The 11,947-nt window shown below is 40.0% G+C and overlaps 1 protein-coding gene across 1 annotated transcript; it reads left to right on the top strand.

Moving 5' to 3' along the window:
• The first annotated feature begins 3,644 nt into the window (after positions 1 to 3,644).
• Positions 3,645 to 11,947, top strand: krt18a.1 (keratin 18a, tandem duplicate 1). The gene is made up of 7 exons (XM_084721777.1): positions 3,645 to 4,186; positions 6,824 to 6,906; positions 7,322 to 7,478; positions 9,314 to 9,478; positions 9,929 to 10,054; positions 10,278 to 10,498; positions 11,353 to 11,947. Exons 1-7 carry the CDS (start codon positions 3,749 to 3,751, stop codon positions 11,465 to 11,467), a joined length of 1,305 nt encoding a protein of 434 aa, XP_084577903.1. The 5' UTR covers positions 3,645 to 3,748; the 3' UTR covers positions 11,468 to 11,947.

The following is an 11,947-nucleotide window of genomic DNA, read 5'->3' as shown; positions in this document are numbered from 1 at the left end:
AATGGTTCTAGAACCTCCTGAGTGTGTTCTGGGTAAACCCCTGGAATATATAAAGGTTCTCAATAGAGCCCCCTTTGTGGGTTCTAGATTAAACCCTATGAATATATATATATGTATATATATAAAAATTTCTCAGTGGCCCCCAGTGTTGTGACCCTTAGAAGGTTGAGAGGTTTGTGATAGAACTTCCAGAGTTGGCTCTGGGTAGAACCATTACACCATAAAAAGGTTCTCTGTAGAACCTCTCATAGGCCTCTCACAGATGGTTCTAAGAAAAACTCTTTATACTGGGCTCTAGGTAGAACTCTTTTAAAGTGCTCCAAGTGGAACCTTTATAAAAAAGATTCTAACAGGAACCCAAAAAGGTTTTCCTATGGGAACAAGTCAAAGAACCCTTTATGGTTCTAGTTAGTGTGTTTATTTCTAATAAGGGTGTAAAAATGAGCAACAAAGGAGAACATAAAACTGCAAGGAGACCAAAAGAAAAGAAACAGTGGTTTTCTGTTTGTTCTGAGCCAATAACAAGTAGCTTTAGAGGGACCATGTGTGGAATGTGCCTGTGTAAAAAACCTGCAGGGGGGCTTCTGGAATATGTTTACTGTTTTAGAGGAGTTATTGTTCCTACAAATCTACTAAGGAGACTGTGGAATTGTTCCTTTGTTTGACCATATCCTTTATGGGAGGGGGACAGTCAGATACACATCCGGTTACATAGGATAGATAACTGTTATCTCTATCTCTCTGTTTTTTGTCCACATGTATGTTTTTGTTTGATATCCTTAAAGGAAAAGTTTATTACCCCACAGTAGATTGCAGTTGGCACACCCACAGTTTGGGGAGGCAGCAGGAGTACTGCTGTAGGAAGCCAAGAAATGTTCTGCTGTGGACAGGGTAAAAGGTATTTTAGCTACCTAAAAAAGGTCAGCTTAAAGAAAATCTATATCAATTTAAGTACGCTATAGTTAGAATATTTTCACAGCTTTATCTTTCCGTCAAACAGCCTTTTCTGAGGGGAAACTGCCGTTATACAAGCCAAATATTGGTCTCTCCAAAGCCACCAAACCCCATTTTACCTCACAGAAAATGGGAGTTGCTGGTCTACTGCTGCCTCGATTGGTTAATTTGTTTGTGTGATTGTGTAACTTCAGTGGATCCAAACTAAGCATTTAAAACGCCAAAGTCACACAATAACACAAACTAACTAACCGATCATGGCAGCAGTAGACCAACAACTCCAGTGTTCTGCAAGATAAAATGACTGCTTTTATCAGTGGAGTTTGGTTTGGAGAGAGCGATATTTGGCTTAAACAATGGCTTCCTGTTGGAAAAAGCTGTCTGACAGGAAGGTAAAGCAGCGAAAAATTCTAAAAAAAATAGTGTACACAGTGTAAACTGACATCGTTACTGTAAGGCAGAAACCTTGCATGTCCAAAATCGTTACTTTTCAGGAAATGAAAAAAAACGTTTTTAAACTAATTGAATGCTGCTTAGTCAAAGTTCGTAGCACTTTTTAAAACTTTCAGTTGGTTAAACATTTATAAAACTGACAGACATAATGGGTGACCAATAGCATTGATTCATGAAAAAAGAAAAGAAAAATGACAAAAAAAAAAAGAAGCAAATTGAGGTTTGGCCCCGACAGTGACGATATTTAGATGTACTTTAGCAAAACTCCAATACAGCCTATTAAAACTATTTCATGTGAGTACACAATTCTTTTCCATATGATGTGTAGCTTAGTGTTTTGTCAACAATTAAGAGTGCAAATACACATTGAAGTTGAACTTCACATCATAACACTAACAGGACTCCAGCGTCCTGATGATGCAATTAATTCTCACCGTCAAGTGATTAGACGTCTCGCCCCTCCAGGTGTGACATGGCCTGATCTCACCCACCCACAGTGACTAAAGACAGTGATGAAATCATTCGAGTGAAGTGACTGTAAACCCATCCTCAGACATGTCTCAATTGAATTCTTGGAAAATGATGAAAGGTCTCCCTGAAATGTCACTGTCTTAAGGGTGGGACGTGTGAAGCAACCTATAACATGTCTTGATGAGTCTGATGTAGGCAGCAAAATGATAAATGTTTGATTATGCAACTAAATTTGGTTGGATGTTATTGGGATGGTTGGACACATCTGTAACTGATACCAACACACTGACACACATTATAACTTTATTCAGGTAAAAGTCTTAAAAGTGTACAGCTGGTTTTATTTTATCTTTTTATTATCCAAAATTTGGTAATATTTCTTGGGCCTTACTGATAAAGCAGTAAAGTTCAAGAACATCATTTTATTTCAACAGTCTCCCCCACAGTAATACATTTCTTCTAGATTTTAGCATAAATTATATTAATATAAATTCAGTTAGTCTCGTTTAGTCTCTTCAGGGAGATTGGTGGTAAAACTTTATTTGAAGGGGTGTGCAGAAGACCGTCATAAAGCCGCCATAGGCATGACAAGACAACTGTAATGAACATGAAGGAGTCTTTAAGAATGTGTTTTGACTGTTGTCATTAAGCCACTGTCAGTTCTAGTGCAAAACTGACATTGTTCTGGAAGTCTTTGTTATGACCACTTGACATTAACAAAGTCAACATAATCTGTCGTAAACATGCTATAGCAAACTGAATTATCAAACTTAAAGGAAATATATGTGATTATAATATAATGGTCTGACAATCAATGTTACAAATGCATGAATGACTTATTAAGGCTTTTCCAATCAGTTATGTCATTTTTAGTGCAAAGTTGACTTATATCTTATATATGACAACTTGACATTAACTGACATGAACTTGTCATAACATCAAACTTTGAGAAACTATGTAGCTTCTTGTTTTAACATTACATTAAACTACCATATGTGGTTGGTTTTGACATTGGTTGTCATGAGACCCTTGAATTGTGTCATGAATAATTTTCTTTAGGTTTGATAATTAAGCTGGCTATGGCATATTGATGACAGGTTATGTTGTTTTCCTTAATACAGATTTTCATAACAAAGACAAAACCAAATGATGTCAACTTTGCAAGAAAAGTAACATATACTTAATGACAACAGTCAAACATCTAAAAAAGACTCCCTCATTTTCATAAAAAGTTTCATGTCATGGTAATGACAGTGTTATGACAGTCTTATGCACACCCCTTCAAACAAAGTGTTGCCAACACTTTCCGTTAAGAGATTGGTCTGAACTGACAATGAATTAGTTCTACAAATAATTACTGTCTGTATAAGTGATGTAATTTATGCTTCACCGCTCCATTGTTGTTGTACAAAACATCTAGAAGAAGAAATATATTGTTATTTTTAATATCTTTTGTGGGAATTTATAATAGAAAGATAAAATGATGTTCTTGGTCTTTACTGTTCTATCCAAGTAATGTTTAGAATCATTCATTTCTAATAAAAAAGTTTTATTTTCCAAATTCTGCAGATCTCCAGGTTATTAAATTCCTCTGAGTGCTCAGAATTGACCAACTTAGGAAGGTTGAAGAGGACGAAGGCATGCAGCGAGCAGCCCTGCGGTTTAGTCCTGTGGAAAAAAGAGGGAGGTGACTCAGGCAGAGGGGGAGTGGTTTGAGGGGCGGACCTGAGGGCCCACAAGGTTTATATAGTTTAACGGCTTCCCCTCTCCTCCTGCCTTGTGTCTGTGAGCTCCCGTTTCAGCCGGCCCGCCTGTGTCTCTGTGTCTTACTCACAGTCTGTCTCACTGAGTCTCACACTCAACAGCAACAATGCAAGCCATGAGGAAATCTACTTCATACTCTGTGCACTCTTCCACTAGTAGCAGGCCTCCTGCTATATCAATGACCCGTACCTCAGCTCCTGCCTTCAGGGCCTCCTCTATCCATGGTGGGGCCGGTGGCCAAAGAATCAGCATCTCCTCCAGCAGCAGGTTGGGATCCAGCATGGGAATGGGCTCTGGAATCGGGGGCTTGTCCAGCAGCATCCAGGTGAGCGCCAGTGGGAAGAGCGCCGACATCATGGGCAACGAGAAGTTCGCCATGCAGAACCTGAACGACCGCCTGGCCAACTATCTGGAGACGGTGAGGAACCTGGAGCAGGCCAACCACAAGCTGGAGATTAAGATCAAGGAGGCCCTGGAGAAGAGCGGACCCGACTTCAGAGACTACAGCAAGTACCAGGCCATCCTGGATGACCTGAGGAAGAAGGTGAGGAGGAGGGGGCTGGGGGTGGGGGATGTTGGAATGTGCATGTGTTGATTTATTTAGTGTTGAGCAAAAGCATATGAGGGGAACGTTGGATGGATGGATGGAGGGAGGGAGCTGAGAGATGAAACCCAAGGTGAGTTATGAGATGCTTTTTGAAGATGTGAGCAATAAATGGGTAAAACAGCACAAGGCACGGTACATCTTGAAGATTTTTACACTGTTCAAAGCAATATGTTCTGTACCCCCTGACCCAAATATAACCCCATCAGTGCTCTGTTACCGCTCGTCTGGAGTTCCCGCCGGTCCTCGGCACCGTGCCTGCTGCTACCCAATGGGCCGGGGGCCGAGGGCTGGACCGGAAACAGTATGGTGGAGGAATGCTGGAGCATCAGGGGTCAGAGAGACAGGAAGGCAGTGGGAAACACACACAAAAAAAGAGTCCAGGGACTTTAAAGGGTCAACTTACAGCCTCATATATCACAACTTTAACTACCTTTTTCCTCTTTGTTCAGAAGAACACAAACAGTGTTATTAGTTGAACAATGGGACTGAACATTCAGTACTACTGTGTATACATACAATAGAAGCTGATAAGGTAGGGAAAGGTAGGTTCAACTCATTTCTTCTCACTCATCTTTTAAGGTGGAGCTTTAAAGTTCTTTATGTTCAGCATTTTATAACTAATTAATCTGATAGCGCAGTTAATTTCACACTTTTCCTGATACGCCCCGTATGAATACATCCGGCACAGTGCGAAAAGGTTTTTACATGTAGAACTGAAAATAAAAGAAGATTTGTAAATCATTCATTCAAGGTTTTGCCCCATTGACTGCCAAGAGAGAAAAAAAAAACCTCAGCAGCCTATTGACTGAAAGAGAAGTAGACTGTAACCCTCATCCTGCTGCCACGCTTCATTCAAAGCTATTTTCCCTTCCAGAAAATTAAGTCAATTTCCAAATGGAACATTCCACTCGGGCTCAATTGGACCCAACTTGGAGAAACACTCAAAGACTTTGTGTCTACTGTAGCAGTGCACTGGAAAACTGTTATTCTTGCATGTTCTCATTGCATTCAAAGAGCATTTCATTTTCTAATCTTTTTCCTTGTGGGAGCAGCACAGATAGCATCATCAAGGTCAACTAACTTGAAGGCAAATTCAACGGGCAAAACAGGAGTTTTCCATCTGTTATCATCCTCAAAACATTACATAAAAAGTGACTCTTTGAAATTAGGTTCTGTTTGTTCTACAAACAGCTGAGGGCCTCAGTTCATCTAAACAGCCCAGGGTCAGAACTGCTTCATTTTTCACTTGCTGTGACGCAAACATCACTCAAACAGCGCCCTTTGCCTCGGCCCCCATGTGAGAAAACCCAGACTCTCTAGACAACGTTAAAACAGCCTGCATGCTCGGTCAACCGCCCATGCAAACACGCGCGCTCACATGACCGAGCATGTACACACACAACCACAGTCACAACCACCATCACCACTTAGCTCATGCAAATGACCTGCTGACAGGATAGATCCTGTTCCTCAGGACAACTGCTGCCTGGCAGCCACTGATTGGCTCATGGACTTTGTCACCTGGATGACTCCTCTGTATCCATCGCAGCTCTTATCTACCGCACTGTGACTACTAAAGCAAACACTGCAACCATCTGGGTCTGTCACTAAGTCTATTACTGGACATCCATTACACACAGAGACAATTGACTGTGTGTCAGTTTTAACATATTTGAAAAAACAAAACAAAAACAAAGCATTTAATTTGGTCTTCATGAAGAACAATGCTCTCAAAATATTTTAAAAGTTTCCTAAAGTTTTACTGTTACCATGAGGTTGCGAGGAACTTAATGGTTGCTGGTCAGCAGACTTCGTTAACCTTTGGACAGAGCTTTCCAGTCTTTATGCTAAGCTAAGCTAACTGCCTGCTGGCTCTAGCTTCATATTTAGCAGATAGATATTGATCTTCTTGTGTAACTCTCTGCAAAAAATAAAATAAAAATAAATAAATGAAAAACGTGCATTTTTCAACATGTCGTAGTGTTACTTTTAAGCTACTACAAGGACCTCTCACATTTTTGTTCTTTTTGGAGCCTCCTGTGGACAAAAGTGGAGGTGTTTCCACTGCCATAAGTACACACATAAAACTAAAATTAAGAAATAAAATTATCTAAACTAAAATTTTCCTCCTTCCTTGAACTGGCTAACATACCACTCACAGTAACTTTTCCTGGGAACGTGTACCCACAGGCTTGTATCTGATTTCACAGAGGATCTGACCTGGTCGCAGGCATTAAAAATAACTATAAAGAAATTAAATTGTGTTATTATACTGTGTTAAAATAAATCAAGTAGTAGAAATAGTATCAAATTTCATAACCAGTTAAAAACTCCTTATGGTAGCTTTAATCTTTGGATAGAGCCAAGTTAGCTGGTGTCTGTAGCCTCATATTCAGCAGACATGAGAGTGGTACTGACTAAAAAAGCAAATAAACATCAAATTATTGCTTCAAGGTATTACAACTTGGTGATATTTGAACTACAAAGCTTTTTGTCAGCTCTCCAGTATAAACAGTTGGTTGTCAGTGCTGTTTTCAATCTAAATAACCTCTGGCTTTTGTAAACTTGTTCCAGGTGTTTGATGCCACCACTGACAATGCCCGCCTGGTCCTGAACATCGACAACGCTCGCCTGGCAGCCGATGACTTCAGGGTGAAGTAAGTCCCGCCCTTGTCATCACTGAGGTTGTAAAACACTAAGCGGGACAGCTGCGGGCACACCCTGCTTTACTGCTGAATGGGTTATAGGATGAATACACAGCGTGATGATCTACAGGGGCAATTGTTTGTCCTGTAGTCACAAATTATCACCTTTCCATCACAGCCACTGGAGACATTTCAGTTGTGCCATAAATAAAATGTCAGAGCAAACACAGCTGGCAAATAGACTGTAGAGTATTGTACAATGACCATGTTTATTCAAACTTAAAGGAAAAATGCCATAAAAAAAGACCGTTTAGGTCTATTCAGTAACGTTAATCATTGAGTTATTCAGTTGGACTAATCTCTGTGAATCTGAGCTGCTGTACCAGACTTTGAAGTTGTCCTCACCTCCCTGCTCTGTTCTGTTTAGATACGAGTCCGAGCTGGCCATCCGCCAGTCCGTGGAGGCCGACATCGTTGGTCTGAGGAAGCTCATCGACGACACCAACATGAGCCGCATGAACCTGGAGAGCGAGATCGAAGCCCTGAAGGAGGAGCTCATCCACCTTAAGAAGAACCACGAAAATGTGAGTACAATGGCATTCAAATACGTGTTATGCACCACAACACCTTGTATGTTGAAAACCTAAATGGTAATAAATCTGATTCTGAAAAACAACTTTATAATTGAGGAAAACATATATGGTCCGATACAATTTTTTCCTTCCCAATACTGATTCTAATACCTTAACTAAATACATTGATGGCGTGGATTAGCCTGGCTCTGATTTTAAAAAACTGGCAAGCAGGATGCTGCTGGGAAGTAACACGGTCCTGTTTCGGGGCTAATTAATTTTGTGACATTAGATTGGTGCGTAGACTCACTGTAGCGGTATTTTCAATACTAGTGTCATATCAGAACAAACCTATTTTCAAGCCTTGGAAAACTTTTAAAGTTTGAAGTATTTCTCAATAATATTAAAAAATGAATGACTAAATTAGCAACAACCAAAATTAAAGTTTGGGGAAAAATAGTCTTGAGTTATTTATTAAGGGGTAAACATTTGAAAACTTAGCTAAATTTTGAATGGACTATGTGGGTTTGAAGAGTTTTGACTGATAGCAGTTTTTTACAAACAACCCCATTAACTATCATAATACTGTATTTTGATTCAAATGTTTATAAACTCTGATTGGTACATAGTGACATCACAGTTTTCCAGCTGAACTCCACCCACTTCGAGCTGGAAGAAAAGCAAGGGCAAAAACAGAAATGCAGAAATAAAAAAAACTGTTCTAACATTAGCAGAAAATTCTGTGTTGATGTAAGATCGCATGACCTATCGTGTCAAGCTGTTTTAGAAAGTAGGTTTTCAGGGCATTTAACATGGCCTTAGGCTCTGGTTTTGTACATCTTGTCGGTGAAAGTCAATGGTTAGTCAAAGGTAGTATTCCTGCTTCCTCAGTGTTAACAATTTCAGTGCTTCTTTCAACAAAGTCTAATGAATTCCAAACAAAAGCCACTTTAAAATGACCTTTGGACATCATCTCAGCAAAGATCCACACCTTTAGATGGCCTGAATAAATATTTGCTTACTAGCAGCTGATCTCAATACTCCCTTTAGACATCATGACTGTGTGCTTAAAGTGAGATATGCATGTTACACAGACCAACACATCCTGACATGCCGCAGGGCGTCCGGCAAAACAAGCCTGAGAAAACTTCAGTGGGAAGAGGGAGGTTTGTTAAGAAATGTGAAATATCTGAATGTGAATTTTGTGGCAAGCCTCATCGTAAAAATGGTCCCCGGCCATATGGCAACAGAGTGAAAAAACACCAAAGAATTAAAATGACTGTAATTTAAGAGCATAAGCAAAAACACAAGAGTTTGTTTACTGAAGGAATTAAGTATTTAGGGCCCCAGACAAAGGTTTAGATGCACCGCCTGTATATTTACCTGACCATAATGTGATTATGGTTGAAAGCGGCTAGGAGTCAGAGCTGGGTCAGAGTATTTAGTGGTAGGAGCCATAAGATCTAAGCAGTGCTCTATTCCTTTTAAATGACTGAAATATTTCACATGGATCATTTCATTTGCAGAATTAATTAGGAATCAACAATATAGTTATTTCATAAAATGACTAATTTGTCATGAGAGATTATCATGATCATCTTACACTGTAGTACTCATCCTCGCCTGTTAATGTGAAATAACAATTTTGCACCTGTCTTGCACTCCTGCAGTGTAAAATGGGATTTTAACTCACTATTCGGGCTGCTGTGCTCATTTTTGGACATGTAGTTGTTACAAATTTGCACAAAGGCTACTTTCAGACTTTCTAGTCATATGAGGATTTCTAAAAAAAAAAGTTAGAATTTGTGTTTGTCTATTAATTCCTCTATCAATTCTTATTTCTGTAGGAAGTTATGGAGCTTCGCAACCAGATCGCCCAGTCAGGAGTCCACGTGGATGTCGACGCCCCTAAAGGACAGGACCTGGCTCAGATCATGGCAGAAATAAGGGCAAAGTATGAGAAGATGGCACAGAAGAACCAAGAAGAACTCAAAGCGTGGCACGAATCTCAGGTAAATGATGAACAATACAGTATCGTCTGCAAACATGAAAATTCCTCTCAAGCAAGTCCTGGTTAAAGCTACCACAATGAGTTTTTAAGTAGCTATGAAACAGCCTCAATTTATTACTGATGTCTGCGTGTGACCTACATAATTTAACAAGATTATCCACAAGAAGACTGGCTATTTCTATATAGTTTTTCTTAATGCTTACCACCGGATTGGATTCTCCATGAAATCAGGTGAAATAAGCTTGTGTTTACATTTTCTCAGGCAAAATCATTGTGAGTGCTACAGGCATGATTTAGATAATTTTTATTTTTGACATTATTTTATTGACATTATTAACACTGCTTTTGTCCACAGGGGGCACCAAAAACAACACTATATATCAAAGTTCATTGTAGCAGCTTAAAAAACAATTTTTCCAAACTTATGCATTAATCTCAATTATTCTTTCAGATCACAGAAGTGCAGACCCAGGTCAACCTGAACACAGAGGCCCTGAAGGGTGCGCAGACAGAGGTGAACGAACTGCGCAGACAGATACAGACCCTGGAGATCGAGCTGGAGTCACAGAGGAGCCTGGTGAGAAGCACTCAGTCAGCGCACACTTCATTTACCTCCACACACGCTTATCTCCCCTCCCTGCAATGCCTAACTCAGCACTCTCACTTCAAGTCTCTCACATTTACTTTGTGGACACAAGCTTTACACTCGGGTGACCCCTCGCTATGGAGCTGTCACCGGCGAGCTGGGTTCGCTGGAAAATCATTAACCCGTTCTTTTCTTTCCCTGCTGTCGCTCACAGAAAGCTTCGCTGGAAGGCACGCTGAGGGACACAGAGATACGTTACAACATGGAGATCGAGTCTCTCAACAACGTCATCCTGGGCCTGGAGGCGGAGCTCACACAGCTGCGTAACAACATCCAGGTGCAGTCGCAGGATTACGAGGCCCTCCTCAACACAAAGATGAAGCTGGAGGCCGAGATCGCCACATACAGACGACTGCTGGACGGGGAAGACTTCCAGTATGTACATTAAAGATTTTACAGTGGAAGAAATGTGAAAACCAAGGGGGGGAAAATGTATTTTACATTGTAATATCAGACCATGCTCACTCCCATCCTGTTAAATACAACAGCTTGGTCAGTGTCCCTGTGCTTCAAACTGTGACGCTGTACTTACCCCTCTGGTGTCAGTTTTGCCCTGTCAAGTCAGAAAATATGTGACATACAAATATGCAATGTCCAGGAAGACTTGCAAAATAAAAGCACAAAAACTATTCCACTGGTTTAAGGCTAGTGATTCTCAAACTTTTTAAATAATGCCTCTTTTAGGCAAGTACTCCCCTGACAAGTGCAAAAAACATTTTCAACAAGAATGTAAGTACATTTATTATCATTCTACAACAAATTATTATATATCTATAAATTAGAGCTGTAGTTCATAATACGCACAAAAAATTAAGCATGGAATAGAGTGAAAATTTAAAACAAAATACACACCAATACACCCAGGAAATAATTCTAAAGTTAAAGTTAAGGTACATAATGTAGTTTATGTAAGTTACATATGTTATGTAAGTTTAAAGAAAGTCAATACAGACTCTTGGTCTGTATGGGACTGTAAATAGCAGTCTCCTGGGTGAATGTTCTGTTTGTTTGACCGAGCCAACCTCCCCAGTTCCTGCATATGTGCACTTTCTCACTGTTCACACTGTGTCGCCTGACTTCAACAGCACAGGAAAACATAATGCTGGAGGGGCTCCTCAAAAAATGAAGCATAGGGACACTGATTGAGCTGCTGTATTTGATGCATTGGCACTGAGGCAAAGTTTACCATCATGTCTGACAACTGATTTGTCCTCGATCTTTCCATCCAGGCTCCAGGACGCTCTGGAAAACCAGAAAACAGTGAAGACCAAAGTGATGACCGTCACACAGACCCTGGTGGACGGCAAGGTGGTCTCCTCCAGCACAGAAACCAAGCAGCTCTGAACACCAGAAGCAACCACCTGATACTTCCAACAGTCACTGTCGCTGCATCATAATACTAACATACAATTGGCTAAAACTGATCTTTTACTCTAATGGGTCTTCTTAGTCACACAGCACTAACCAACGCAACAATTAGTTTGACTTCCTGGGTAAACAGCTCGACCACAGGCTGATAAAAGAAACTGGACCAGAGGAAAACTAAATCATCTTTTATTTATTTCATCATGATTTATTTATGTGTTTGAGTTGTTTTCACCTGCAGATGTTTACAAAAGTTCAGAATTGGAAAACTGTGAGAACTTTTTTGGGGACAAACTAATTTAAGACATTGGATATTTCTAATAAAAGAGTCTGATTAAATGCAAAAAGTTTTTTTTTTATATTTCATCATTGGTTTTCTTTCTGTCCAGTCCTATCTGCCTGTTGCACTGTATTATTCAGACATTTCAATAAAGTCCATTCCTGAAATTTCCTGAAAAA

Source organism: Lutjanus erythropterus, chromosome 6, assembly GCF_056507025.1.
Source record: "Lutjanus erythropterus isolate fLutEry1 chromosome 6, fLutEry1.hap2, whole genome shotgun sequence".
Classification (NCBI taxonomy): Eukaryota; Metazoa; Chordata; class Actinopteri; order Lutjaniformes; family Lutjanidae; genus Lutjanus; species Lutjanus erythropterus.
This window is presented reverse-complemented; position numbering and strand designations above follow the sequence as displayed.